The following is a 27,935-nucleotide window of genomic DNA, read 5'->3' as shown; positions in this document are numbered from 1 at the left end:
AGCACGCTGGTGAGGGGACTGATGGGCCCATGTCCCCCACACTCACACACATTAGTACACACAACATTAATACACACATACTTATACAGACTCAGACACACACACTTACAGACTCATATACACATTAGTACATACAATATATGTACACAGACTCATACATACACATTAGTACACGCATTCACACACACATACACACTCATACACACTCATACTCTCACACTCACAAGTACATACACCCTCATACACACATACACATTAATATACACATACACATACAACACTTACACAGACACACACATATATACATACTTCACACACTCATGCACATACATTAATACACGTGCCCACACACACACATACACATACACATACACACATTTACTCACATGCATATACACACATTAATACCCACATACATACAGTCACCTATACACACTCATACATAAATACACATACACAACATACACTCACACCTATGCACACCCATGCACACATATGCACATACACTCATAGACTCACACATACACACATGTACATAAACACACACTCAGACACACTTATGCACATATACGTACACGTACACACACATACATGCACATCCACACACGCACATCCACACACACACCCCTCCTTCCCAGGGCCCCACGGAGCCTGTGCTGCCTGTGGGCCTGCAGTGGGTGGCACCTGTGCCTGCCTTGGGCGAGACGGCCCTAGTGCTGGGCGCCCAGCTGGGAGTCCCCTGTCCTCTCCTGGAAGAGGGGGTCCTCGCCCCGGCCACTCCTGGGGGGCCGCGCCCCTGCCCTGGGGGATCTCCCTCAAGGCTGCAGGGCAGGTGGCGGCTGCACTGTGTGGGCAGATGGGCACAGCGTGACTCTGGGAGGGCAGGCGGGAGTCTTGCCAAGGGTGACTCAGCCCGGGCTGCTAGAAGCTGCTCCTCGCCCTGGCTGCAGCGCCTTCCGGGCAGCCAGCAGGACCCCGGGGTGTGGGCCAGCAGCCGTCCTTCCTGGAGTTTACCACAGTGAGGTCGCCGGGGTGGAGGTCGCAGAGGTGGGGGGGGCTGGGACCGGGACCCTCTGGAGGGCCCTGGCGCGGCCAGGATGGCACAGCTGCCCTCCGCGGCACCCAGCCCGGGCACAGCACACACCCACAGGAGGCTGCAGCCCAGGCCAGGGTCGGGGCTGGGTCCTCTGACTCGGCGGTCGCCGTCCAGGGCCCAGGGTCCTGCGTCCCGTGGCTCATGTACTCCCAGCTGCCTCTGCTTGGAATCCAGATGACGTCTGGGAGAGGGAGCTGGAGTGGCTGCTTGGCGTCCCCACACTGAGACCAGGAGGCGCCCGGGGAATCGCTGGTGAGTGTCGGGGTGCAGGGCACCAGGCCTGAGCCGCAGAGGGGCTGCGGGGTCTGTGGCTGCTGGCCTGCTCCTGCCTGGTCTCCTTGGCCACAGCCTCTGGACACAGCCCCTCGGGGGCGGGGGGCTGGCGGGAGAGGGTGGCACCAGGGAGCCAGGACCTCTCAGGAGCGCGCGGGAAGTGGGAAGGCAGACTCCCAGGGCCAGCGCTGGGGACAGGGGACAGGGCCCCTCCCGGCAGGGAAAGGGGACAGATGGTGCGGGGCTCCTGTCCGCTGAGGGAGGGGCGCTGCTGGGCCCAGTCCCAATTTCCATTGAGCTTTGGTGCAGCAGGGGCTCCCGCTCTGTCTGTAATCCTCCTGTTCAGGGAGGGGTCTCGGCACGGCGGGCCGCCCCACCCCAGCCAGGAGATGTCTGGCACGGTCTGGGGACGTTGTTGGCTGCCAGTGGGCCGGGAGCCGCTGGGCGGGTGGGAGGTGAGCAGGGGCAGCCGAGGCCAGAGCCTGGGTCCAGCTGGTGCGTGTGGGAGGGTCCATGTTTGTTTTCTTCTGTGGAGAACCGCTGACTGCTGTCTTCGGTGTCGTGAGCACACGGGATCCCTGTGCCATTCCTGAACGCACGGGTCTCAGCGGCCTCCTTTCAGCGCGGCTGTTCCGGTTTCGGTGGTGAAATGCAGGCTCCGGGGCCCACACGGGAGCACCGGTGTAGTCACCCTGTTCTCAGGCAGCCAGCCGCGCTGTGACGTCACACCCAGGGGCGTGGGTTCTCCGTGCCAACACACAGAGAGAAGGGCTCCCTGTCAGTACACACTGAATGGACGCTATTTGCGGCAACCCAGCATATGCGTGTCCAGATTTTCACGCCGAACGCCTCGCTGCAGGCTGTTGGCGTGGTGGGCGTCCCACCGTCGGAGCCTCCAGCTCTCCGGCCCAGCCTCTGCGGGCCCGGGGCTGCTCGACAGGGCGGCCGCAGGGTGAGGCAGAACCGGCCCCAGCACCTACGCCTGTTTGCCTCTGAGTGTTCCCTCCACGGAGCTCTTGAGAGACACACGCAGGGCACTGAACAAGTGTGGAACCCCAGACCCCCGCTCTGGACTTGGGGTGACATGGGCCACGCACGCCGCCTCCCTAAGCCGCAGGGCTGCCGTCTGGTAGCAGCAGGTGAACAAGGCTGGCAGAGGACGTGGATGAGGTGGCTGGTGGAGGGGCCTGGACACCGTGCCCGGCACACAGCTCCTGTTAGGAACCGGCAGCTGGGACTTCCGGGGACTGCACAGCCACGACTGCTCTAGGTGTGCCCGGATTCCCAGTAACGGGCCCATGCTCTCAACACGTGTGTCCTGCCCACCTGCCCGGGGCCACAGAGCACAGCCAGGCGGCAGGGCCTCTTCCCCAAGGCCCTGACCCACCGCTGTGCTCCGTCTTCTCCCACACGCACCCCCCCCCAATTTTCATTTTTATAGATTGATTGATTTATTTGAAAGGCAAAGGCACAGCAACAGAGAGAGAGAGAGAGAGAGACAGACAGAGATCTTCCATCTCCTGGTTCATTCCCCAAATGGCCACAATAGCCAGGACCAGGCGGAAGCCGGGAGCCAGGAGCCCCATCCTGGCCTCCCACGAGGGTAGCAAGGTTCCAAGCGCTTGGGCCATCATCTGGTGCTTCCCAGTCATGGTGGCAGGGGGCTGGATGGGGAGCAGAGCAGCCGGGACTGGAACCAGCCCTCCTGCATGGGATGTGTGTGCTGTAAGCAGCGGTCTAACCCCCTCCCCAGGATGGGCGGAACGATAGCCCCAAGGGGTGGGTGTCCCCATTCCTGGTCGCTGGGACCTCCCCAGCCCCAGAGGGGGTGTGAGGCCTCGGGCTCTGAATGCAAGTGAGGCAGGGGGTCAGGCAGGAGGCTGTGCAGACAGAGGCGAGAGCCAGGACCAGCGTGCAACATTCGTTCAAAGCCAGCGTCGCATGTGTGCTTGTCAGGATGGCCATCGGCCATGGGGGGCTGGCGCGTGCTGCAGGTGAAACGTGCCACAGGGGAGCCCGCCCAGGAGCACTGGGCCCCCCAAGCGGCAGGGCGCGGGACGCCCCAGGCCAGCAGCTCTGCCTGTGGCAGTGCAGTGCCCACTCCCAGCCCCCGGGGGCCCAGGCAGCCTGGTCCTCCAGCGAGGGGCCAGGGTGAGGGAGGTGACTGCAGGGGTGGACACAGGCACTGCCCGGCTGGTCTCTGTCCCCACCTCGTCTGTGATGTGCAGCCCACAGGACTGGGGGCCGTGGATCCCACCCAAGCCTGCCCACCAGCTCCTGCGCCCTGCCAGGCCCTGCCGGGGCAGTGGCACCCCAGGACTCAACGGGGACGAGCAGCAGGTGCTGAAACACCGGCCTGAGTGGCTGCGTCCTCCAGGCCCATGAGGCTGTGATGGGGGGTCCTGACCCCAGGCTCCTGGGCTGGAGGCCCCGCTACAGCTCAGGTGTGCAGAAGCCTGGCTGATCCTTGCAGGGGCGGGGCTGGGGGGCTTAGTGCGGGGGTGGTGAGGAGCCCTGGAGCAGAGTTCACAAAATGCCCAGTGGACTTTTTGTGCCCAGCCCAGGGGAGAGCACGGATGAGCGGCTGGGGGCTGAGTCCCTGTCGTCTTCCCTAGGGCGTCAGGTGGGGACCACCGTGCAGCTGCAAACTCAGCTGCCTGCCAGCACTGTGCCAGAGGCGGCTCCCTGCACAGGAGGCACCTGGGTGGGCACTAGAGGGGCCAGCCGGCTTGCAGACACGCACCTGCACTGTTGAGGGACAGACAGAAGCCGGCAGTGGCAGCAGACCCTGTGCCTGCAGTGGGGGGCCGTGTGTCTGTAGTGGGGGCTGTGTGCCTGCAATGGGGGGCTGTGTGCCTGCAATGGAGGGGGGCGTATGTCTGCAGTGGGGCCGTGTGCCTGCAGTGGGGGGCCGTGTGCCTGCAGTGGGGGGCCATGTGTCTGCAGTGGGGGGGCCATGTGCCTGCAGTGGGGGGCCGTCTGCCTGCAATGGGGGGCCCGTGTATCTGCAGTGGGGCCGTGTGCCTGCAGTGGGGGGGCCGTGTGCCTGCAGTGGGGTGACCCTGTGCCTGCAGTGGGGGGCCGTGTGCCTGCAGTGGGAGGCTGTGTGCCTGCAGTGGGGTGACCCTGTGCCTGCAGTGGGGGGCCGTGTGCCTGCAGTGGGAGGCTGTGTGCCTGCAGTGGGGTGACCCTGTGCCTGCAGTGGGGGGCCGTGTGCCTGCAGTGGGAGGCTGTGTGCCTGCAGTGGGGGGCTGTGTGCCTGCAGTGGGGCCGTGTGCCTGCAGTGGGGGACCCTGTGCCTGCAGTGGGGGGCTGTGTGCCTGCAGTGGGGCCGTGTGCCTGCAGTGGGGGACCCTGTGCCTGCAGTGGGGCCGTGTGCCTGCAGTGGGGGGGCCGTGTGTCTGTAGTTGGGGACACACACCCGTGCTGGGATGGGGTGAAGTGGTCAGAGGAGCCCCTCCCAGGCAGCACAGGTGTGGGGGCTGCGAGGTATGTGTGTGCGTTTGGAGCAGAGGGTGGTGGCTACAGAGTCCTGGGGTGCTTGGGGCGGTGGGGGCTGGGAGACGCTCCCTGGGAAGAGGGGGCCCTCAGAAGCCAAGCCCAGCTGTGTGTGAGCTGTGAGCAGTTAGGCCCGGGCTGTGTGTGAGCTGTGAGCAGTTAGGCCCGGGCTGTGTGAGGTGTGAGCCCGGGGCAGAAGCAGGCCCCCGCTGGCTCAGGTGGGAGCAGCAAGAGTCGCGGGGGGGGGGGGGGGGGGCAAGCAGGGAACAGGAGGGCAGCTCCGCCCTGCTCTGAGCGGGCAGGATCAGGCGGCTCCAGGCTCGGGCTGGAGGGAGACCAGGCCTTGGGCGGCCCTGCTCTGCTCACCCCTCCCCTCCTGGGCCTCCCGCTAGAGAACCAGCAACCTGGGGCAGCAAGGGAGGAAGTGGCCGGGTGCCTCACGGAGCCCACGCTGCCCACTTCCCTGTCGCTGGAGCCGAGGCCGGGGGAACTGGGCCACCTCCTTAGCACAGGGTCGGAGCGGGCGGGGTTCTGCAGGGACGGCGGGGCAGCGGGGCAGCGGGGCAGCGGCAGTGCTGTTGAGCCCGGCCCTGCAGCGTGGCATGGGTCCCGGACAGCAGCAGGGAGATGAGGCCACTGCTCAGGGTCCCGGGTCTGTTGGCAGGCAGTTTGATTTCCACTTACATGGCCAGAAGTAGTTACGAGACCATTTTCAAATATTTACACTCATGAAAACTTAGTTTTTTTTCTTTTTTTTTTTTTTTTTAAGTGTGTTGCCTAATTCCGCAGGAGGCAGTGTGGAGGGAAGTCCCAGCTGTGCCCGCCCGGCCCTGAGATCTCTTGGGGCCACACCAGGCCTTGTGCCTCCTCTGAGCATGCTATAGGCCTCGGTCCCTTCAGGACAAAGCCGCCATGGGTCCCTGCCCAGAGGGCGATGTTGGGAGCTGGCCACTAGCTGACTGCCCCGGCTACAGCTGGGCCGCCTGCTCTGCGTGGGCTCCACCGCCACCTGGGCTCAGCCGAGTCTGGGTCCGGATCTCCATTTCCCGTGAGGACCCGGGTCCCCGGGGATTAGGGCTGCCCCCACAGCCCCTCTGCAGAGGTGGACGGCAGGGACCGCAGGCTCCCTTGCTACAGGGACGCGATCCCGCCCACGGCACCCTCACGGTGAGGTCCGCAGGAATGTGCCCTGATGAAGGATTGGTTGCTTTTCTGCCTCTGGGGGTTCGCCGTTCAGACCTGCGCTAAGTACTCGGCCCGGGGAAGTCGGCCCCGCCGTTGCTGTGTTGCGTCCGGGAGATCAGTGTCTTCGCAGACCAGGCTTGTGTTTGGATGTGTCCCGTCCGCCTGGCGCTGCATGGTGCAGAACAGTCCACGCGGCTGCCAGGTGCCCTGGCTCTGAGGGGCTCCCTCCCTCCTGGTGTTCCACTCCTGCCTCTGTCACCCACTGGAGCCCAGGCGCGCGGGGGCACCCAACCCCAAACTCGGGTTCCTGCATTTCAGGTGCCGCAAGCCACTCCAAGAGGGAGAGCTCATGGGGCACTCGAGCTCCGTGGTCCACTTTCCACTCGTGGCACGAGGCCTTTCCAGTGTGTGGGGGGGACTGCACTGTGAGAACTGTGAGGGTGCTGGCTCCGGCCGGGTCAGCGTGGGCCTCCTGGGAGAGGGGCCGCCTCCGTCTGCAGGTGGGCCTCCATGGGGAGGGTCGACTGCGCTGGGGCTTCGGGTTAGACAGCACTGGAGCCCCCGTCCCCAGCGTGAACGAGCTGCGCTACACTGGGCCGTGTGCTCTCAGCTGCAGACGCACACAACTGCCAGCCGCCGGCCGCATGCAGGACCACAGATGCCCTGTGGGTGGACGCACGGAGGGACCTGCACAAAACCACATTGGGTTGCGGATAACGTGCCCCAGTTACCATGCAGGCCTCGAGGACTCCTCAAACTCACAGCTACAGTTAACTTCCTGTGTGTTTTCCCACGTAGCATTGAGCGGCGTTAGCAAGGATGAACTAACCGCCATTCAGTGCCTGCCAGACCTTTTCACTCCGCAAGACTACGCCTGGCGGCTGGCAGTCCCTGCTCTCCGAGGGAAGCCACGGCGGAGGACGCGGAGGGAGGGCGCGCAGTCCTGGTGTGTTTGTTCAGCAAGTCCTGGGCAGAACTTCCTCCTGCCGAGGCCCGCTGGGGAAGTGGAACTCCCAGAAGGCCCCCGAGCCCCTGGCCAGCATGTGTGTGCCAGCAATAGGCATTTTTAAAGAAAGATTTGTTTATTTATTTGAGAGGTAGAGTTGCAGAGAGAGAGGGAGGGAGAGAGAGAGGGAGGGAGAGAGATAGAAGGGGAGAAAGGTCTTCCATCTGCTGCTCACTCCCCAGTTGGCCACAACAGCCAGAGCTGAGCTGATCCGAATCCAAGAGCCAGGAGCTTCTTCCCCGTCTCCCTTGCAGGAGCAAGGGCCCAAGGACTTGGGCCATCTTCTACTGCTTTCCCAGGCCATAGCAGAGAGCTGGATGGGAAGAGGAGCAGCCGGGACTCGAACCGGCACTGATAAACATTGCTGGCAGAGGCTTAGCTATCGAGCCACAGCGTGGGCCCTGCAATAGCCATTTTTAAAGAAAAGATTTATTTCTTCATGTGAAAGTGGCCGAGAGAGGGAGGGCGGGGAGAGAGAGGGCAGAAGGTCTGGGCTGGGGCCAAAGCCAGGAGCCAGGAGCCAGGATCCCCATCCCAGTTGCCCAGGCACTTGGGTCATCTTCCGGTGCTTTCCTGGGCACACTGGCAGGGAGCTTCAGGACAGAGTAGCCGGGGTTCGAGTCGGCACGCCAACCTGGGATGCCAGTGTCGCTAGCAGCACTGGACTTGCTGTGCGGCCACGCCTGCCCCTGGAGTCAGCACTGAGAGACAAGAACTAACAGGTGGGGGTCTCGAGGGCCGGGGTCTCGGGCACTGGCCTGCAGCACGCGGGGCTTCGCGTTCACGCCAGTGCATGCCGAGGCCACGCGCGCTGCGGGAGCAGCCCTGGCAGGGACCAGGCGTGCGGCGGAGCGACCTGACTGCTGCAATACGGTCTGAACCGGGGAACACGGTGTCAGAACCACCACACAGGTGCTAATGGCTTTTTCCTTGAAAGAAACTGCAAGTGCTTTATCGCACTCGGCTCCTTTCCTGAGAGTTACTGCAGGGCGGCTGCCCGGGGGAGGGGCTGCTGAGCGCACAGGAGTATTTGCTGTGTGGTGTGAGGGCGGCATCCTGTACCTTCAAGGTGCTCTCCTGGGAGGGGTGCCATGGCGCCAGACAGGCCCCCACGTCTTGGGGAGCCCCAGTGCTCTGCAGGGGTGCAGAGGCCAAAACACGTTTGCTCAGCACCCCAAGAGTGGCAAGGACAGAAGGGACACCGCGGAGGGCATGGCAGGTGTCCTGCGGTCCGACCCCGGTGTAGGTACCCGGCAGCGTGGTCGGGTGTCTCGCTCTCCACGCTGAGCACCGCACACCCCGAGCTTGGCGGAGCTCCTGTGCCTCCACAGCTCCAGGGGAGTTCTGACCTCTGAGCCTGGACCCCTGGCCCTCTCTGGAGAGTCGGGCAAGCTTGGTGCCCATCCCGAGGGGCAGTCTCGCACCGTGATGTTCCCACACGTCTCCACGGCTACCGGAGCCCAGGGAAGCCACGTCGTGGAACACTGTCACCTGGAGAGACGTTTGCTCTCTAAGATGGGTGGCCTGCTTCTCGGCAGGACGGCGCCCGGGGACGCTCTGAATGCTCCGCTCTGGTTTACAGACAAACCCCTGAAGTGCTCGAGCCTGGCGGGGGCGGGGGGGCCTGCACATCCCCATCTGCGAGAGGGTGGGGAGGGTGCGTCCCTTGGCTTTCCCACCCACTCGGTAGCTATCTGCTGAGAACCTCCGGTGCTTTGGGCATTGTAAGTCCACAGGTGTGTGGGGGTGGGGGTGCAGGTGGCCAGGACACGCTCCCCATCTCCAGAAGCTGGCACAGTGTGGGCAAGACAGAGCCCTGCTCCCAGTCTGCTGCGGCAGTGGCCTTGGCTAAGGGAGGCAGCCGGGGCCAGGGCCCAGGTCTCAGGGGTGGGTGATGGAGGCAGCCTGGGCCAGGGCCCGGATCTCAGGGGTAGGTGAGGGAGGCAGCCTGGGCCAGGGCCCGGGTCTCAGGAGTGGGTGATGGAGGCAGCCTGGGCCAGGGCCCGGGTCTCAGGGGTGGGTGAGGGAGGCCAGCCTGGGCCAGGGCCCGGGTCTCAGGGGTGGGTGAGGGAGGCAGCCTGGGCCAGGGCCCGGTCTCAGGGGTGGGTGAGGGAGGCAGCCTGGACCAGGGCCCGGATCTCAGGGGTGGGTGAGGGAGGCAGCCTGGGCCAGGGCCCGGTCTCGGGGGTGGGTGATGGAGGCAGCCTGGACCAGGGCCCGGTCTCAGGGGTGGGTGAGGGAGGCAGCCTGGGCCAGGGCCCGGATCTCAGGGGTAGGTGAGGGAGGCAGCCTGGGCCAGGGCCCGGTCTCAGGGGTGGGTGATGGAGGCAGCCTGGACCAGGGCCCGGTCTCAGGGGTGGGTGATGGAGGCAGCCTGGGCCAGGGCCCGGGTCTCAGGGGTGGGTGAGGGAGCCTCAGGCTCTGGTCTGGCTTCTGGAAGCTGTTGGGGACCCACACTTCCCACCGCAGCTCGGGAGCTGCCAGTGTTTCCCACCCAAGCCCTGAAATGTCTGTGCTGAAAACTGAACAATGTAGCAAAAATAAGAATGTTTAAGCCCAGAGGGTTTGTTTCTGCACAGTTGATTGACAGCTGGCTCCGTTTCTGCCTCCTCGCGCAGATCCTGGCGTCAGGGGCGCTCCTGCAAATGTGGAGAAAGGAGTCCGAGGGGGGTCTGGGTGCTGGCCGCACAGGCTCGCTCTGGGGCCAGGCCGCAGACCGCCAAAGCCGGGAAGAGAAGGCCGGATTCTCCGGGCTCCTGGCGCTCTGGCCATCAATTTGCACAAAACCTTTTCCCCTTGCATCCCCTCTTGGGGGGGCCAGGCTTTTTCAGCAGTACCCGGCAGGAAGCAGCCTGGGTCAGAGGCGCTGCCCAGGTCCAGGCCTCGCGCCCGCAGATCCTCGGGAAAATGCCCACTTGGCGTCCACTTCCGTGTCCTGGAATCCATAAGGACGAGGGCAGGGGGTCACCCCAGACTAAATCCAGATCCCTGAAGACGTCCACCACGCACTCGCTTTACTTTGGCGAAGACAAACACCACACCTCCTTCTTGCGCGAGCACCTGTCCGCGGCCACGCAGACAGTCCGAGGAGGGCTCACGCTTGCAGGGGGCGCCCGCCCTCGGTGCCCAGGAGCTTCCGCACGAGAAAGGGTTAACCGCCGAGCGCCGGAGCAGGCGGGCGGGCGGGCGGAGTGCGCGGCGCCGGCCGGGAAGCCCGCTGGGTCGCCACAGCCTCTCGGCAGATTCTGGCCTGGCGGCGCGCTCGGCCCGGGGGCGACGCTGCGAGTGCACGCGCGCCCCACAGCAGCCACCCCCGCGCCGCGCCGCCCCCCGACCCGGGCTCCCGCGCGCGCCCCTCGGAGCGCTCGGCCCCGGCGCGGCCTCGGCGGACGCGGTGAGTGCCCGGGGCCCCGCGGTCGGGCCCGGCGCGCGCGAGGAGCCCGGCGCGCTCACAGGTGCGCGGGCAGCACCCCGGCCGCGGGCGCTCACACAGGTGCGCCACGAAGGCCCGCGCACTGCCCCGCGCTCGCACAGGTGCGCGGGAAGAGGCCCGGGCGCATGCGCGCGACGGACCACCGGCCCGGCCGCGCGTCGCGGGCTCGGGTGGGCGCCGGGGTGGAGGGAGAGCGCAGAGCGGCGAGGTAGGGGTGGGCCCCGGGGGAGGGCAGTGGCGGTCGCCCCTGGAGGCCGAGGATGAAAGCCAGGGGCCGCTGCTCCAAGGGGCATGGCCTTGCTGGGGGAGGGGGCCCTGCTCTGGCGGCCGGCGGGGCGAAGGCCGTGCGGGGTCTCCCAAGGCCCCGGCGCCCCGGGACGACGCGCCGCTGCGCCCGTGGTGGCCGTGCCGAGCCGCCCTCGTTCCCCAGTGGCTGTGGCCCGGCGGGCGTGGGGGCCGGGCGGGGGCCGCGGGAACCGGGCTTCTTCCGGACTTGGGGCCCCGGGAAGGGAGCGAGGGCTGGAGGTTCGTGCGGAGGCGGCGCCGCGCCCCTGCCCCTCGCTCTCGGAGCGCCCGGGTGCCGGGGTCGGGGGTGTCTGGGGCCCGCACTCGCGCGCGTCCAGCCCCCAGAGCCCTGGCGGCGGCGCTCAAAAGCGCCAGCATCACTGTGGGTGGGCGGGCGGACGAGCGGGGGAATCGGGAGAACGACCCGTATTCAGATGGAGACCCCGCGTCCAGCCCAGCCCAGCCCGCGCCGCCATCCCAGACAGACGGGGGCGGAGCTGACTCCGTGGCCTCCCCCTGCCTCCCCGCCGGGGGACCCCCAGCCGCGCCCGGAATCGTAGCGGAGGCCCCAGACAAACCGCACGGCCCGCTGCTGCCCCCTCCCCCGGGTTCTGCGGGGGCGGGAAGGGGGCGGACGGCGCGGGAGCCCCTGCTCGCTCGCTGTGGGCGCGGCGCGCCCCGCTCTGCTGCACTCGCAGCCCCCGGGGAGCCTGGTCGGGACCCCGTGGGCGCCGCTGTCCGAGCGCGGCCCCGAGTCGTGCCCGAGGCTCCGAGGGCCCCTGTGCGCTCCGGGCTCCGCGGTTTTCAGGCCAGGTCTTGAGGAAGCCGTGTGGAAACTGCCGAAGTGCTTTGGTTAGTGTTTCTGGGCTTGGGCTTGGGGTCACGGCGAACCTTAGACCAGGGCTGAAGCAGGGCAAGCTCCCTCCCCCGTGTTGGCCACCTCTGACCCACCACCCCGAAGGTGGGAAACTCGGGTGCATCCTGCAGACTTGCTTTCCCAGGCGTTCCGCCCCCTGTCCCGGCGGGGGTCGCCGCAGGGGTGGTGGGACAGCCAGGGCGGCCTGCAGCCTCATCTGGCTCACTGCTGCCCAGCACCGGGAACAAAGGCACCCTGGAGCCCCGGCCACCGCCTCTGTCTGGGATCGAATTTCAGCGTTTGTAGATGCCAGCAGCTTAAACTGGTGGGTAATCATAGCTGTGCTCAATCTGGAATGACTTAGGAGCTCCAGGGCTGTGGTGGGGGGCGCGGAGGAGGGGGCTGCAGAGGTCCCCTGAGCCCTCTGGACCGCCCATGTCCTCTGCTAGTGACCCGGCAGTTCAGGGATTCCGTCTCCACTGTGGCCTTGAGTTTGTCAGTGCCCTAGAAGTCACCACAATTATGCTGAAATTATAGTGTTGGCACCTGGCACATATTTGCAAAGACTTAACAGTGAACAACTTTTACAATAAAATTAAAACTTACAGGAGCTCCTCTTTGGCCAACAGCACGGTGGCTCCTGCCAGGAACGATATTCTAATAAAATAACCGGAGCCCTGGAAAGCAAAACCGGTGCACATCTCGTGCAGGTTCCGTTGGATGGGTCACACGTGGATATCTACGGGGTGACCGCTGTGGGCCAGGCACAGTCCCTAGGCCCTGGGTGCCAGCACACAACGGCGCCCCGAATGGCTTTAACCTGTGATCGTGTGGGTGCTCCTGCAAGGGCAAGAATGATCTCCTGTGGAAACGTGGCTAAGGCACCCCGAGGCCTGAGAGCAGGCAGGGGCTCGGGGCACGGCGGGGGCGTCCTGAGCAGGGCCCTGTGGCTCAGGGCAGCAAGGGGCCCCCCAGCACTGCGGCACGTGGGCGGCTGGATTCCGCTCCGGTCAGCAGGTGCGGTCAGCACTGGTGTTCCGGAAGTCGACAGAGCCTCACGCTTCAGGGCTTGCTGGCCCGGGGTTAATCTCCACAGAGCTGAGCTCTCGCCATCACCAAGTGAACTTGCCACAGGGCAGGATGCAGATGGAGTGTTGGGAAAGCAAAGAGCCGGGTGCCGGCGAGGTGAGGTGTGTCCTGATTGCTCTCAGTGGGGCAGCTGCCGTGGTCAGAACCCACGCGTCCTGTGGCGCTGGACCCTCGGGGGCTCCTCCTTGCCGTGGGATGTAGCCCACGGTACCCACCGTGATCAAAGAGACCCTTGTTCTGGGCACTGGTGGCCGCAAACAATGTTTGTCTTGCTCTCAGGGAGCCGGTGTCCTGCTACACCTCGCGGGTTCTCGGCAGGGCTGGAGCCACGGGGAGCCCCTGGGCCTCTTGCCATCGGTGGTGGTGGGCTACAGCTGGCCGTCCGTGTTGACTCCCAGCCGCGGGGAGGGCCTGAGCAAGCGGAGGGTGGAAGCCTGCCGGCCTTGGGAGGAGCCTGGGGACTCACACTGGGTCCCCTCCCCGAGCTGGCGACAGCAGCCCTGCCCCTGCCTGGCCTCTGACCCCACGCTCGCCACCCTCCTGCCTGCCGTGGCACTGGGCCTGGGCCGCAGGGTGAGGTGCTCTGTTGAAGCCACGTGTGGGGGAGCCTCCTCGGCCACCAGTCCTGCAGGACAGCTTGTTCTGTCCCCGTGAGGACCTCACACCACGGAGAAGCAACCCCTGCCCCACACCCAGTGGACAGCCAGGGGCCGGCGTCCCCCGAGCAAGGTGTGCATGTGCTGGGTTGGGCGGAGCGGGGGAGAGATGGAGCGAGGGGGCTGGGCCACAGCCTGGAGACCAGGGGCCTGTAGGTCAGCAGGGGCCGTGATGGCCGTGGTCGCTGGCTCAGCACCGTGGGAGGGGACCACACGGGCAGAGGCCAGGGCAGCGCTCTTGGCTGTCCCAGCCTCAGAACTGGGAGCTCTGGTCACCAGCCCCCTGCTCCGACTCCATTATGGTGACAGGAAGCAGACTAAGTCGCAGGCAGAAGTGAATCCACAGACTTGCATCTGGAGCCTCTGGCTGTGCCGTGGGACGCCTGGGTCTCCTCCTCCTGACCCCTGCGGCAGGGGGGGTGAGGCCCCCGCATGGAGGATGAGCTGCTCGGTGCAGGGTCTGCCGACTCCGCTGCCGGTCTGGTCTTCACTGTCACACAGATGCTCAGGCTGCGGTCTGACCAATCCGTGGGGACTGCGGCCTGCCTAGGCGCCCGTAAAACTAACCATCATAAGCCGTTCAGGGAGAGGGAAACAGGAGGCAGGCGGGAGGGGGCGCAGCCCCAACTCCCGGGTACCTCCTCCCCCACTGCTCTCAGCCAGGCCCTGGCTTCGCACCCCTCCTCCTCCTCCTCCTGCTCTGTTTGCAGCTGAGTGCTTTCCTGGCCACGTCGCGCCCGTGGCAGCCTGGGCGCCCAGGGCCTGCTCGCATCCTTTCGGTAGCTGGTCCATTTACTGAGCTGGCAGGATTCCATCCTGTGCAATTACCTTGAGCATACCGCACCTTTTCCATGGCGCTGCTGGCGTGCCTGCGGCAGACAGAGCCACTCCCACACCAGCACAAGTGGGAGTGGGCACGGTGACAGCGGATGAGGCCCACTCGGAGGACACGGTGTCCGGGCACGGCCCCCGCTGTGCGCAGGAGCACCTGCGTGCACGGGTTCAGCGGCTGCTGCTGTCACTCGCTGCTGGCTTTGGGGCCGGCGTGTGCTTTGATGAAGGGTCCCCAGGGAGCAGCCCCCTTTTTGATGTCAGGCTCTTGTGTCTGAGGTGGCGGCCGTGGCCGTGGCCGGACGGGGCTACCTGCGGGAGAAGGCGGCAGTCACGGAGGGATGCACACCCCGGGCTGGCTCCGAGCTCTGGAGCTTGTGTCCACTGTGGCCAGGGTGCATTGCCAGGAGCTCAAGGGCGAAGGCCGGAGGCGCGTGACCCTGTGCATAGGCAGCCGTGCAGCCCTGGCCCTGCTGCAGTGCTGCCGGAACCGTCTCGGGCCCTGCGGGGTCCTCCCTCTCTCCTGGGGCTCCTTGGAAGGTCTGCATGGCGAGACTGCAGCCGGCCTGTCCGGGAATCGGGCGTGACCCACACAAGCCGCAGCCTGTGGACCTGGGGGCCCTCCGGGGGTGTTTGCGAGGGCCGGGTCCTTGGTTCCCGGTGCAGTCTGTGAGGCCAAGCCGTGCCCCACCCTGGCGGCCACAGCGTCAGCCTCCCACGGTCAACACGTAGGGCCCGGTTAGTCGTCCAGGGGTTTGCACGGACAGCGGCGTCAGCCTCGAGGCATCGGCACAGGCACAGCTTCGGCATCCACGCCAGGACCCTGAAGCAGGCGCGCTGGTTGCAGACTTGTCTTCCTGCTCAGGAGTGCACTGGTGTTGGTACCCCTGCTTCAGAGCCAGCGTGAAGGATCGGCGCTCGCGGCGGCCGGCTCCCTCGCGTCCGCTCGCCCCGCTGGCTGGAGGGACAGGATGCACTTGAGTTGGATAAATCCCGCCGTCTCCCTGTTCTCTCCTCCCAGCCTCGTATCAGGCACAGCAGAGAGGAAATGTGGCTCTGTGCAGCTGGTATTGGAGCGAGCAAGAGAGGGAGAGAGCATTCCCACTCCTAAGTACCTGCAGCAGCTGGAGCGGGGCAGCCTGGAGCTGGGAACCCCACCCAGGTCCCCACCACTTAGCCATCCCTGTGCCCCCAGGCCTGCCTTAGCAGGAAACACGTCGGGAGGGAGCTGACGTTGCCGTGGAACCCAGAGACTGCTGCGGGACGTGAGTGGCTTCGCTGGCGTCCTGCAGGCAGAAGCCCGCCCCTGGCTGCAGTCTGGCTCCTGCTCACATCCCTCCCTGCTGGTATGGACAGGAAGTGTCAGTTGCTGGACACTGGCCTCTGGGAGTCGGGCCGACAGCTCTGACGAGTCGGCGGCAGGGCTGAGGCACTGGAGTTAGGGCGTCGGGCGAAGGACTCAGGTTGCTGGCCGCCTTCCGAGGCACCGGCTGTGGCAAGTGGGCAGGTGCGATGGCTACAGGGGGCCGGCTGGCCATCTGCCGCGGCTGGAGGTGACCTTGCACAGCCTTGGAGCTGTAGCAGCTCCACAGCCTGACTTCCCGTGGACCTCCCTCCATGCAGGCCGGCTGCAGCGTCTGGTGTCGGCGCTTCGTCCCTGGCGGTTAGCTCTACATGCTCGAGACTGTGGGGCCCACCTTGGGCCACGGCAGCCACTGCCGCTGCGGCACAATCCTGTGTGTAAAGTCTCCAACAGAAGCAGTGTCACCACACACGTGCCCCCAGGGTTGAGCAGTCATTGTGCTGTCTGCTGCAAATCCTGGCCTCGGAAGCCCGTGACTCGGAGCCTGGGGCAGCCACTCCAGCTCCTTCCTCTCCAGTGAGTGCCGGTGGCAGCCCCTCCGGGCCCACCCGCCCGCCCACGTCTTCCTCCCCGCCGAACAAGGCACACCCCATGTAGCTGTCTTCTTAATGTTGAAAATGTACATCTGATGGCACTTCAAAATGTGCATGGGAGAACAGAATTAAAGGTAAGTTTATTTTGCTACAAAAATGGGAAATGCATGCATAGACACTCTCCATGAACTTTCCGAAGACTCCTGTAGGCACAGGTTTCAAGTTTTGGCACCAACATGAAGCCAGCTTTCACTTGGGTTCCCCGTGAGCCCTTGGGAGCGTGTGTCTGTTGTGTGAGATCCTTGTGCCCTGGCGAGGGGCGGTACCTCCGCTAGGACAGGTGTAGGCTCACGGCCAGCGCTGGCTGGGCCTCCGGTGCCTGCCCTGCCCCGTCTGCTCCTTGCAGGAGCGCCGAGTTTGCACATCTGCCAGTCAGCGAGCAGATGAGTGCCCGAGTGTCCCTCCCCACTGGCCAGCGAGGAAGAATCAAAGGGAGCCGACGGATAGCTGTGCAAACTGGTTTATTCAGGCTCCAGCTGCCTGTCATTGATGGGATGCTCGGTCTTGTTTTCGGGGAGTCACAAAACAGATCTGCTTCGTGGGGTGAAGCCGGGCCGGTGCGACCCTGCGGGGGATGCCCACGGCCCTCATCAGAGTGCTGGGTTCCAGTCTGGCCCTGCCCTCCACCCAGCTGCCTGCTGCTGTGTGCCTGGGAGGCCCGGGTGGGGTTCCTGGCCCTGGCTTCGACCTGGCGCAGCCCTGGCTGTCGTGGGCGTGTGGGACGTGAACTGGTGGATGCAGGATGGCTCTCTTATTCCTCCGCCTTTCCAATAAAATGAATAGAGTTCTAAACGGTTGAGAGAAGCTGCCCAGGACATCGCTCAGAGCTGGATCTCACAGCCACGAGGTTCAGGACAGTTCCGTGCCATGTGTGGCGCTCTCCGGAGTCTGTGACCGCGAGTGGGGTGTTGGCTGAATCCTGACGTTGCGATCGGAGCCGCTGGAAGGAAGGGTGGACGCCTCACCAAGTTCCCGTCCGACGTGGTGAACAGATTCACTTCCACCTGCTCTTCTCCCAGCCCTTTGTGGCTTGGACGGTGTTGTGACACCGGGAGGTGGGGCAGTGACGCAGTGGACTGGGCTGGACCCCACCGCCCTGTGCCGTGGTGCACGCCCCTCCTGCCCCCAGTGCGGTGACGGCGGCGGCTGTGCGCCAAGGTACGCCGTGGAGATGTGAGGCACGGCGCCTCGGGTCCCAGCACTGCTGAACTGGAACAAACCCACGGCTGAGCGCAGCAGGCAGTCTGCTCGGCAGGCTTCCGCCGCCCTGGCGTCCAGCCGGACACCTGCGACCCAGCTGCTCTGCCCGCCACCTCGGCGCCCTCCCGGCAGCTAAGGCTGCATCCGCTGTGGGCCTGGGCCGGGAGTGTGGTCCTTACGGGTGCTGCAGTTACAGCTGAGCACGCCTGGGTCCTGACCACGGGGTACCCCCCCGTCCACGTGGCCAGTGGCCTGTGGCGTCGCTGAAGCGGCGTGTTGAGAGCTCCGGGGACGGGTGGGAGGCAGCGGGCGCTGGCTTGGTCCCTGGCCAGCTTGGCCGGGTCTTCTCTGACAGCAGCTTGCCACCTGTCACGGAGTCAGGACAGTGATGGCTCTGGGGGTGCGACTGCAGGGGCGAGACTGGTCCTCACTGCCATGGCGGCGCCGTCCGGGCTCTTCCTGGGGGTTCTGCTGTCCTCGGGGTGGAAGCTCTCACTGTCTGTGACGGCCTCTCCGCCGGGAGCTGTGCCGTGCGGGTTCCAGCCGAGCTCCGCGGGTTCCCAGGGTGCTGGGCTTCCCTGCCAGGCTCACGCCTGTTTCCGAAGAGGGAGCTCCATTCACGCTGGCTCCGGCCAGCAGTGAGGCTGCAGAGAGACGTTCCCATCTGCTGGTTGGTTCTCCAAATGCTGGCAACACCTGGGGCTGGGCCAGGCCAAAGCCAGGAGTCAGGAACTCCATCCAGGTCTCCCATGTCAGTGGCAGGCACCTGAGTGCTTGAGCCGTCCCCACGGCCGCCCAGGGTGACACCGGACGCCAGGCACTGCGGTGTGGGCTGCGGGTCTTAGCTTTTCACACACGTGTGAGGTTCCTTACTGAACCCAGGCTTCCCCTGCATTCCAGCTCCTGGTATCCCTAGGCAGGGCCCTTTCTCCCCCACAGACCTGCAGGCTGAGGTGCCCCCAGCGTGAGCCTGGCCCCGGCCCATGCGGTCCTTATGCTGCAGACCACAGGCCCAGCGTGTGTGCAGGGCGGGCAGGAGCAGGCGGTGTGTCTCCCGGGGCGGCACCACCCCCAGGCCCAGCACAGGGCGTGGCAGGGAGGGCCATGGTGCATCTCAGAGCAGCAGGTGGGCGGGTGGGCCCAGGGCTGGTGAGTCTCAGGGAAGCCAAGAGCCAGGCTGAATCCAGGAACTGGGATCCCAAGGCAGGTCTTCCTCATGGTGGCAGGGACCCAAGAACCCAAGTCAGCATGTGCTTCTTCCCAGCATGCGCGGCAACAGGAAGCCGGAGCCGGAACTTGGGCCCAGGCGCTCGGTGTGGGCTGTGTGCAGCCCAAGCGGCGTCTGAGCCCCGCACCAAACCCTGGCCCTGAGTGTTTTAACCCCACCCCTTCTGAAAGGTGCTCTGGGCACGGCCGTCCCAGACCCCTGCCTGGAGAGGGACAAGGGGAACCTCGTCGCCCCTGGACACCTCCCTGGGCTGTCTGGGGACAGGTGAGGGATGTGGCGTGCACCCCGCTGCACCCAGCGCAGAACAGATGCGCGGGTCTTGGCCTGAGCCTCCCGGGTGCCCCACAGCAGAGGAGGGCCGCGGGCAGTGGGCTCGGGGACGGGCCTGGAGCTGCCGTGGCTGTGCTGCCCCAGCCAGCAGGTGGTGTGGGAGGCAGACGTGGCCGGAGAGAGCGCCGAGTAATTTAGGAATGGAACCATAGAAACCATACCTGTTTATGATGGGAAAAAATGTACAAAGAAAATACAAAAACCTCCTAGACCCTATTCTTACTTTCATTCTTTAGATAGTTAAGACTATTTTTAAAGTTGGTTTATACATGAAAAGTCTACAACTTTTTATATACAAGCAGTTATTTGGGGCTGGCATTGTGGTGTAGCAGGTAAAGCTGTTGCTTACAACACGGGCATCCACATGGGCACCAGGTCCCCTCCGGGCTTCTCCACTTCCAATCCAGCTCCCTGCTGATGCACTGGGAAGACAGCAGGAATGGCCTGAGTGCTTGGGCCCTGCACCCACGTGGGAGACCTGGAAGAAGCTCCTGGGTCCTGGCTGCGTGTTGCAGCCATTGGGGAATGGACCAGCAGATGGAAGATCTCACCCTCTCTACCTCTGCTTCTTGAATAAATCAATAAATCCTTTTTAGTTATGAAAACTATATTAAAAAAACTATGCATGGATTTAGCAATTTTTAAACCAATTATTTTAGGAACTACGGAAACTCAGCATAGTTACAGAGATCATAGTCCTATCTCCAAGACAAATCCAGAGGTGACCTCTGAACCTTTGGACGAAGCAGACGTGTGAGGGCGTCATACCTCAGTGACAACACGCCGTTGCACGGTTTTGTCTGGTGCTGTCCCTACCTGTCCTTTTCCTGGGTAACTCATTCATTCACTCATTCATTCACTCATTCATTCACTCCTCTGCAGAGGCCGCCGTGCGCCCAGGATGCCAGTTAAGGTGCTCTCCCTTCCTTCCTGGTCCCGTCCCGTGTTTCCCCCGTGCCTGTTTGAGAAACGACACGCCCGGCGCTGAGCTCAGGCCTCCTGCCGGGCGGGGCCTGGAGGGGCTGCCCTGTGCGACTGGGAAGTGAGCCTGCCCAGCTGTCCTGGCCGGCAGCGGTGGCCCAGGCCAGGTGCCCCCTAAGTGGTGGCTGGGGAGGCGGGGCCACTGCGAGAGGTAGGTTCTGGGCAGGACGAGACCTGCCTCTGGGAATTCTCGAATTTTACTTCCGCCAACTGTGTCAGGCCACAAGACTCAAGTTCCCAGGGTCGGGCTGGGGACGCCCGTGGGCTGTGGGCCGGCATGGAGTCGGCACAGCACGGTGAGGAGGCGAGCATTGGTGCTGCAGTGCCCGGATGCTCAGTCTGTCTGGGCCCGGAGAAGCGCTGCTTCCAGCTCGCGTTGGGAGCCGGCGGCTTGGGCGCTGCTGGGAAGGACCCCGGGGAAGCACCCGGCACACAGTGCATGTCCACGAGTCCACTCACCCTTCGGATGGCGGCTCCGTTTCTTTTTTTAAAGACTACTTGCAAGGCAGAGATGGAGGGAGTTCTTCCATCCACTCGCTCCCTCCCCAAGTGGCCGCAACAGCTGGGGTTGGGCCAGGCCGAAGGCAGGAGCCCAGAATTCCAGCTGGGCCTCTCATGTGGGTATCAGGGCCCACGGCTGCTGCTGGCCGGGGGCATTAGCAGGGAGCTGGAGCTGGAAGCGGCAGGCTGCGACTCCCGGCTGTGCCTCGGCACCGCCCTGCCCCTGCTGCATGTCGTCCACACAGGCATCAGTGCCTGGGGCCAGCGTGTGTTCCCCGTCAGCAGCGCTGGGCTGTTGGGCAGACCCCTTCCCACCCCTCAGGGCCGGTGCAGCCTCTGGGTTTAGGGGCCCAACGGCAGCGCGGGGCGTGGGGAGGTGTCTCAAAGCGAGACCTGTTCGTGGCCAGCCGTGGGCAGGGCGGCGTTCCCTGCCGCAGCAGGCACTGAGGGTGAGAGGCAGGGCACGGGTGAGGGCCGGCAGCCTGCCCTGGGCACCTGGGGCCGGCGCTCCTCACCCCCAGGCCGGCTTCCCTGCCCACCCAGGAACTGGGCCTGGGAGGGGTAACCCGGAAAAACACTGGAGGAAAGTGAATCAGCACATTGTTATAAACAAACAAATGCCGCGGGTCCCTGCGAGTTTGGGACGCCGTATCTCTTCTGTGGGTTTTCTTCCCGATCCCCTGGCCGTCTGCTACGCCCGCACGGGCACCAGTTCCCGGGGGGCTGTGACCATGCCGGGTGCCGGACACCGAGAAGGAACTCCTCACAAGCCGAGCACGTGCCCCGACTCTGGTCACGCCCTGCCTCTGACAGCCGCGGTTGACAATTCTTGGAAGGGAAGCCTTTGGCAAGCAGTACTATAGCGAAGCGTGACATTTAACTCTGAATAAACTGATGTCCACACGGCAGTAATGTCCATATTGGGAAAGCATACACCATCTTTTTTTTTTTCTTTTTGACTTACTGATTTATTTGAAAGGTGGAGTGACAGGGAGGGAGAGACAGGGCTCTTCCATGTGCTGGTTTATTCTGCAAAGAGCAGCGGCAGCCGGGGCTGGCCGAGCTGAGGCCAGGCGCTCAGGCCCCCCGGGTGGCAGGCTCCCGGTACTTGATCCATCATCTGCTGCTCCTCCCAGGCACGTCAGCCGGGACTCGGGCTGGCGCTCCAGCACGGGTTACGGGCATCACCCGAGACAGCTTCACCAGCTGTGCCGTAACGCCAGCCCCTACGCTCGTAAAGTTCAAATAACAGTGAAAAGCGAGCGCAAGCTCTAAATCTCTAGGTATTTATAAGGTCTAGAAGAAATGTGTACCCTTCAGAGGAAAATGCTACCTAATTGTATTTAATGAAAACTGGTTCTCAGGCTGGTGCTGTGGCGTAGTGGGTTAAGCTTCCGCCTGCAGGGTGGCATGTGAATCGGGCACCAGTTCGAGTCCTGGATGCTCCACTTCCGATCCAGCTCTCTGCTGTGGCCTGGGAAAGCAGGAGAAGATGGCCCCAGTGCTTGGGCCCCTGCACCCACGAGGGAGACCCAGAAGAAGCTCCTGGCTCCTGGCTTCAGATCGGCCCAGCTCTGGCCGTTACGGCCATTTAGGGAGTGAACCAGGGAATGGAAGATCTTTCTCTAACTCTGCCTTTCAAGTAAATAAATAAATCTTTAAACAACAAACTGGTTCTCAGGACAGGGGTTACTAACCAGAGGTAATAAGTGCACCTGTCCACACTCCTCACCACTGCCCACCTGATGGTGACAAAGCCCATGCCTGGTCCTTGGGGGTGGAAACCCCCCTGCCCCACCAGAGGGGGCGTCCACGTCTTTCACAGCACGGGCTCCTGCACGCGACCCTGATTCTCTGGGGGTCCTGGTCCTAGTGCCACCACAGACACGGGAGAATCCTCTGGATACTGCTGCTTCCAGCCCAGAGAAACCTGACGCAGAGCAGTCTGAGTTGCTGAGTCACTGTCAAGAGTAGATGGGCTGACGCCCGCTTATCTGTGTCAAGGTAAAACCACCACAGTGGGTCACTGGAAAAAAAGCAACCATCAACCTTCCGTGTCTTTCACTACCACTGCAAAACGGGCCCCGGGCTCCTCTTTCCCCGGTGCAGCAGGCAGGGACAAACCCAAGGCTGTCCTGAACCCACGGGGCCAGCACAGGAGGCCCGGCCATGCTACCCTTGGCCAACAGCCAACTGGCTCTGGTACCTGCCAGTGGGAGGGGTGATGGGCCTGGAGGAGGGGCTTAGCTCTGAGGGCACCGCGTGGTACTCGTGTGTGGCGTCGGGAGCTCCCCGGGCCACTGCACTGCTCCCGGTGGTGTCGCCTGGGGTCTGGTCTGCTCCAGCGCGGGGGTGTGGCTCGCGATGGAGCACTGTTATGACAACATGTGGCCTTCCCTAGCGTCCTCCGGCCCCCAGCTGGCCCCGGAGTGTCTGGAACTGTTGCGGGACTTCCCTTCGCAGCTGGTGTGAGCTCTGTAAGAACCCCCACGCTGCCCTGGCAGTCCCGCCAGAGAGCCCTGGGGACCCCGGGACCCCTCTGTGGCTCACAGGGCGAACACGGTGCACTCGGTTCTAGCCGAAAGGCACAGAAGCGGTGGAAAGCTTTCAGAGGTGTCTGAATCAGTACTGCAGCCGTGGGGTGCCGAGCACAGCGAGCTCTGGGCTTGCGTTTCAGACACGAGGCCTGTGTGCGCTTCTGACGAGTGTGCCTGGATCTGGGCCCCCTCCCTCTGGCTGCTCAGATGGCTGGGATGGCCCTGAGAACCCCAAGGTGCGGTGCCTTCACATGTGCGGTCCACACGGGGTTTCCTGTTTGGCCTCACGTCCCCGCGGCCGTGTCCTGGGACAGGGCGCCACCAGGTGCAGGCTGGGGCCCGTGTGGGGTGCGGCACAGCTGAACAAACACAGGAGCGCTGGGTCCTGCTCGGCATCCTGTGAGCACGTGACCTTGGCCCTTGCAGCTTTCCGGAGCCCACAAGTGCACCAGCACACAGAGAGCAGGCCAGGAAACCACTGTGGGGACATCCGTGCCAGACACGGGCTGGCTGCTGACAGCGACTCACAGAAGGGGCAGGACCGCAGGTGCACCTGAGCCTTCACAGGGGCAGGAAGGGCATTGTGGGAGAGGCAGAGCGTCCCGGGGGGGTGGGGGGGCTGTCACGTCATCCCCCTCCCCCTGAGTCGTGGTCTCTGCTCTTCCTGGCACTACTTGGAGCCCCCTCCCCGCAGGCCTGGGAGGGGCAGTGGCCCTGCTGTCCGTGTGGGAGTGACACTCACTCTGTCCTGCCACTCATCGGCAGGTGCCCCTCTGTCTTCTCACCGTCTGTCCCTGCTGGTGCCTCTCCCGCTGTCTGGATGACTGCTTCTCTGGAGACTGAGGGGGTAGTTCCAGGAGCCACCCTGTCCAACAGGCCTGGGGGTGGAGCCTCTTAGGCCAGTCCCAGAGAGCCTGAGCTAAGTGACCGGGCAGCAGGGCAGAAGGCCGCCACGTGTTGATGAAATCAGTGCAGTTACACCCGTGGAAAGGAGCCCTCCGTTCTGCCCCGGGCTACATTAGGTCCTTAAGTGCAGCAGAGACAGCGGCTCTGTGGGGCGCGCCAGAGCCGGGTCTGGCCTGCTGGGGCCAAAGCAGAGGGGGAGCCTCGACAGGCCGCCTTGCCACACCAAGCGCCCCGGTATTCCGTGCACTCCACGCGCCGCAAAGCCCTTACCGCCAGGGCTAAACTCTGAGATCCGAACACCAGGCAGGGAAGCAAGCCCGACGCCACCAGCACAAGCAGCCGCGCTGAAAAACGCACATTCTGACAGCCTCTCTCCTTTTCTCTCCAAACAGGGACGCGGGAGTACCCAAGTGCCCAGGGGAGGCGCCGCAGGAACCGGGACCGCCGCTCGGATGCGCGCCGTGGCCGCGCGGCCCCCGCCCACCTGCCCAGCTAACTACGCAGCCAGCTGCACCCCGCCAAGGCCTGCAGGGGCGGCGCTGCGCGGAGGCCACGGCTGATCCCGCGGAACCCAGGCGGCACCGACCGCCGAAGCCGCAGCGGGTCGCAAGTTCAGGGCGAGCTGGCCCCGCCCTCCCCGCGGGACGCGGCAGAGGCCAGGCCGGGGAGGCAGTGGAACCCGCCCGCGCGCCGCGCTAGACCTCGCGCAGACCTGGGGGCTGCGGCGCTCCCATGGAGCACTCGGGGGCCGCCTGCGTGCTCCGCCCGGGGGACGACCGCGTCGGCGGGGACGAGCCCGGAGCCGTCCCTGTCCCCGCGGCGCGCGGCCAGTCTGGCGCCGGGGGAGAGGGCAGCCCGCACGCGCCGGACGCGGCGCAGACCCCCTGCAGCCTCGGCGCGTCCCTGTGCTTCAGCTCTGGGGACGGCTCCCCGCCGCAGTCTCGCGCCTCCGCGGCGGAGTGCACGGCGGGCTCCCCGCCCCCGCGGTGCAGCGGCCAGCGGGTAGTGGAGACGCAGTGCAAAGTCAGCGGCGTGGGCGCCGGGGCCCCGGAGCAGCGCGCGTCCCCGGAAGAGGCCGCGTCCCCGGAGGAGCCCACGTCCCCGGAGGAGCTCGCGTCCCCGGAGGAGCCCGCGTCCCTGGAGGAGCTCGTGTCCTTGGAGGATCCCGCGACCCCCGAGGAGCCCGGGTCCCTGGAGGAGCCCGCGTCCCCAGAGGAGCCCGGAGAGCTGGCGCCCCTGCCTCCCGGCGTCGGGACCGCGCACGGGGAGCCCGACCTGGTCCTCGAGGTGTCCGGCCGCAGGCTGCGAGCGCACAAGGCGGTGCTGGCGGCGCGTAGCGACTACTTCCGCGCGCGCGCGTCGCGGGACGTGCTGCGGGTGCAGGGCGTGAGCTTCGCGGCGCTGCGGCTGCTGCTGGCCGACGCGTACAGCGGGCGCATGGCGGGCGTGCGGCCCGACAACGTGGCCGAAGTGGTGGCCGGCGCGCGCCGCCTGCAGCTGCCCGGCGCCGCGCAGCGCGCCACCGACGCCGTGGCGCCGCAGCTGAGCCTGGCCAACTGCTTCGAAGTGCTGAGCGCGGCCAAGCGGCAGCGGCTGACCGAGCTGCGCGACGCCGCCTACCGCTTCATGAGCGACCACTACCTGGAGGTGCTGCGCGAGCCCGCCGTGTTCGGGCGCCTGTCCGGCGCCGAGCGCGACCTGCTGCTGCGCCGCCGCCTGCGCTCCGGCCGCGCGCGCCTGCTGGCCGCGGCGCTGGGGCCGGCCGGCGAGCGCGCGGGCAGCCGGCCGCAGAGCCCCTCGGGGGAGGCGGGCGCGCGCGCGGACGCGGCCGTCTACTGCTTCCAGGCGGCGGAGGGCTGGCGCGAGCTCACGCGGCTGCCCGAGGGCGCGCCGGCGCGCGGCTGCGGCCTCTGTGTGCTCTACAACTACCTCTTCGTGGCCGGCGGCGTGGCGCCCGCGGGCCCCGACGGCCGCGCGCGCCCGTCCGACCAGGTCTTCTGCTACAACCCGGCCACCGACCGCTGGAGCGCCGTGCGCCCGCTGCGCCAGGCGCGCTCGCAGCTGCAGCTGCTGGCCCTGGACGGCTACCTGTACGCCGTGGGCGGCGAGTGCCTGCTGAGCGTGGAGCGCTACGACCCGCGCGCCGACCGCTGGGCCGCCGTGGCCCCGCTGCCCCGCGGCGCCTTCGCCGTGGCGCACGAGGCCGCGACCTGCAACGGCGAGATCTACGTGTCGGGGGGCTCGCTGTTCTACCGGCTGCTCAAGTACGACCCGCGGCGCGACGAGTGGCAGGAGTGCCCGTGCAGCAGCAGCCGCGAGCGCTCGGCCGACATGGTGGCCCTCGACGGCTTCCTCTACCGCTTCGACCTGCGCGGGGCGCGCGGCGACGGGCCGGCGGCGGCGGCGGCGGGCCCGGGCGCGGGCGTCAGCGTCTCCCGCTACCACTGTCTGGCCAAGCAATGGAGCGCCTGCGCCTCGCAGCTGCGGCCCCCGGGCGCCGCCGCCCTGCAGCCCTTCCGCTGCGCCGCGCTCGACGGGGCCATCTACTGCGTGGGCCGCGCGGGCACCTGGCGCTTCGTGCCCCCGCCGGACGGCGACGCGGACGCGGGCGGCAGCTTCGAGCCCGAGCCGCTCGGGGCCGCTCCGGACTCCCGCGGCGTGCTCCTCCCGTTCGTGCTGCACCTGCCGGAGCCGCCGGAGCGCGGCGAGCCGGGCACGGCCTAGGGCAGTGGACGGAGGTCGCAGGTGGAAAGCGGAGGGCGAGCGTCGTCTCGGGCCGGGCCGCTGGTCGCTGGGAAGCCTCTTGGGACCCCGCCCTGCTTTGTGTTTTTCGGTTTTGTTTTGTTTTTGCTTCGCTTTGCTTAACGGGGTCGCTGGGGCCAAGGGCCGTGTATTTGCGAGCAGCTCTCTGGGGAGGAGATACTCGGGGGCGGGAGACCTGGCTGCAGAGGCACGGGGGTGCGCCTGGGCGTGGCTGTGGGTGGCCAGGGCCCTGTGCCTGAGCTGTGCCCCTCAAGTAGGCCGGTGCCCACTGTGGGTGGACCAAGAAGGAGATGTCGCCTTTAAGTTTTTGGATTTTTAATTTTTTTTTTTTGGCTTGAGGTTTAAAATTAGCACAGATGAGTGGAGCTGCAGTTCGCTGGCCCCGCGCCACAGCAGCAGTTCCAGTACTGAAGGTCACTCTCGAGCGCCAGGGTGATTTCTCGGCCAGGGAGGCTTGGACGGGGTGGCACCCCAGGGGGCAGCCGCACACCCCGAGTGGACCAGCAGTCTCGGGTCCAGGGCGCCCCGGCTCCTGGGCTGTGACGGCTGTGATCCACGGTGTGGGAAGGGCCAGCCCTTGGCGGCGGGGCAGGAGAGACTGCCCAGAGGAGAGCCCTGGCCAGCCCGCGGCCAGCCGCCTTCAGCTTTTGGTTGCGAGTGAGCGGAAGGCCAGCGTGACTGCCGGGAGAAGGCGGCCAGGTCCTTTCTCTGCCGTGTTAAGGACACAGTGCCCGTTCGATGGTCTGAATGTGTGTTACGTAACACTGACCAGGCAGATTAACTCCGCAGGCATCATTGTGAGGAGAGCAGGCAGTGAGGATGGGCAGGGCGAGGAACCCACGGGGGGGGGGGGGACGAAGCCGTGGCTACGGTAGTGCGGGGTAACGGACACTCGCCTGTGAGTCGCGGAGTGCCCTGCCAGAGTGAACGGGAGACGGCTGCTTCGGCTGGGCGCAGCGTGCCATCCATGTGCCGTCTTTCCCTGTTGGAGCAGCTTGCTTCTCCAGTATGAGCAGAGGACTGATGTTCGTAGGATAAGGTGCACGAGGACTCTGAATTCAACCCGTTCCCGTCAGAAGTCACCGGAGTGTGATTAGATGAGTCCACGGCTCGTGGTGTGCTTGTGAGCCCAGGGGTGGGATCTCTCTCCAGGGATCAGACAGGAAGGGGGAACAGGTGCGTGGCTGTGCTGCTCCGGGCCAAGTGTTTAGAAATGACCCGCGTGATGCTTAGGCTTGACGCGGGGGACGGGAGTTACAATTCACGATTCCAGTGTATGCCGATGCCGGTTGCCAGCTGCACCTCGCGGTTCCTCCTACACCAAG

The 27,935-nt window shown here is 65.3% G+C and overlaps 1 protein-coding gene across 4 annotated transcripts; it reads left to right on the top strand.

The window, feature by feature from the left end:
• The first annotated feature begins 963 nt into the window (after positions 1-963).
• Positions 964-26,715, top strand: KBTBD11 (kelch repeat and BTB domain containing 11). Of its 4 annotated transcripts, none has more exons than XM_051838787.3 (2): positions 964-1,348; positions 24,240-26,715. In XM_051838787.3, exon 2 carries the CDS (start codon positions 24,580-24,582, stop codon positions 26,569-26,571), a length of 1,992 nt encoding a protein of 663 aa, XP_051694747.1. In that variant the 5' UTR covers positions 964-1,348; positions 24,240-24,579; the 3' UTR covers positions 26,572-26,715. The 4 variants fall into 4 exon arrangements, with proteins under 4 accessions (XP_051694747.1, XP_051694746.1, XP_089158968.1 ...); XM_051838786.3 differs by lacking the exon at positions 964-1,348 and adding an exon at positions 9,367-10,452; XM_089302842.1 differs by lacking the exon at positions 964-1,348 and adding an exon at positions 10,481-10,592.
• The last annotated feature ends 1,220 nt before the right edge of the window (positions 26,716-27,935 follow it).

This window comes from Oryctolagus cuniculus, chromosome 8 (genome assembly GCF_051225735.1).
Source record: "Oryctolagus cuniculus isolate XC-2025 breed Fujian yellow rabbit chromosome 8, ASM5122573v1, whole genome shotgun sequence".
Classification (NCBI taxonomy): domain Eukaryota; kingdom Metazoa; phylum Chordata; class Mammalia; order Lagomorpha; family Leporidae; genus Oryctolagus; species Oryctolagus cuniculus.
The sequence above is the reverse complement of the archived record's forward strand: the minus strand, read 5'-3'. Positions and strand labels throughout refer to the sequence as shown.

Coding starts and splice junctions, on each gene's coding strand:
- KBTBD11 (XM_051838787.3), top strand. CDS start 24,580: ATGGAGCACTCGGGGGCCGCCTGCGTGCTCCGCCCGGGGGACGACCGC.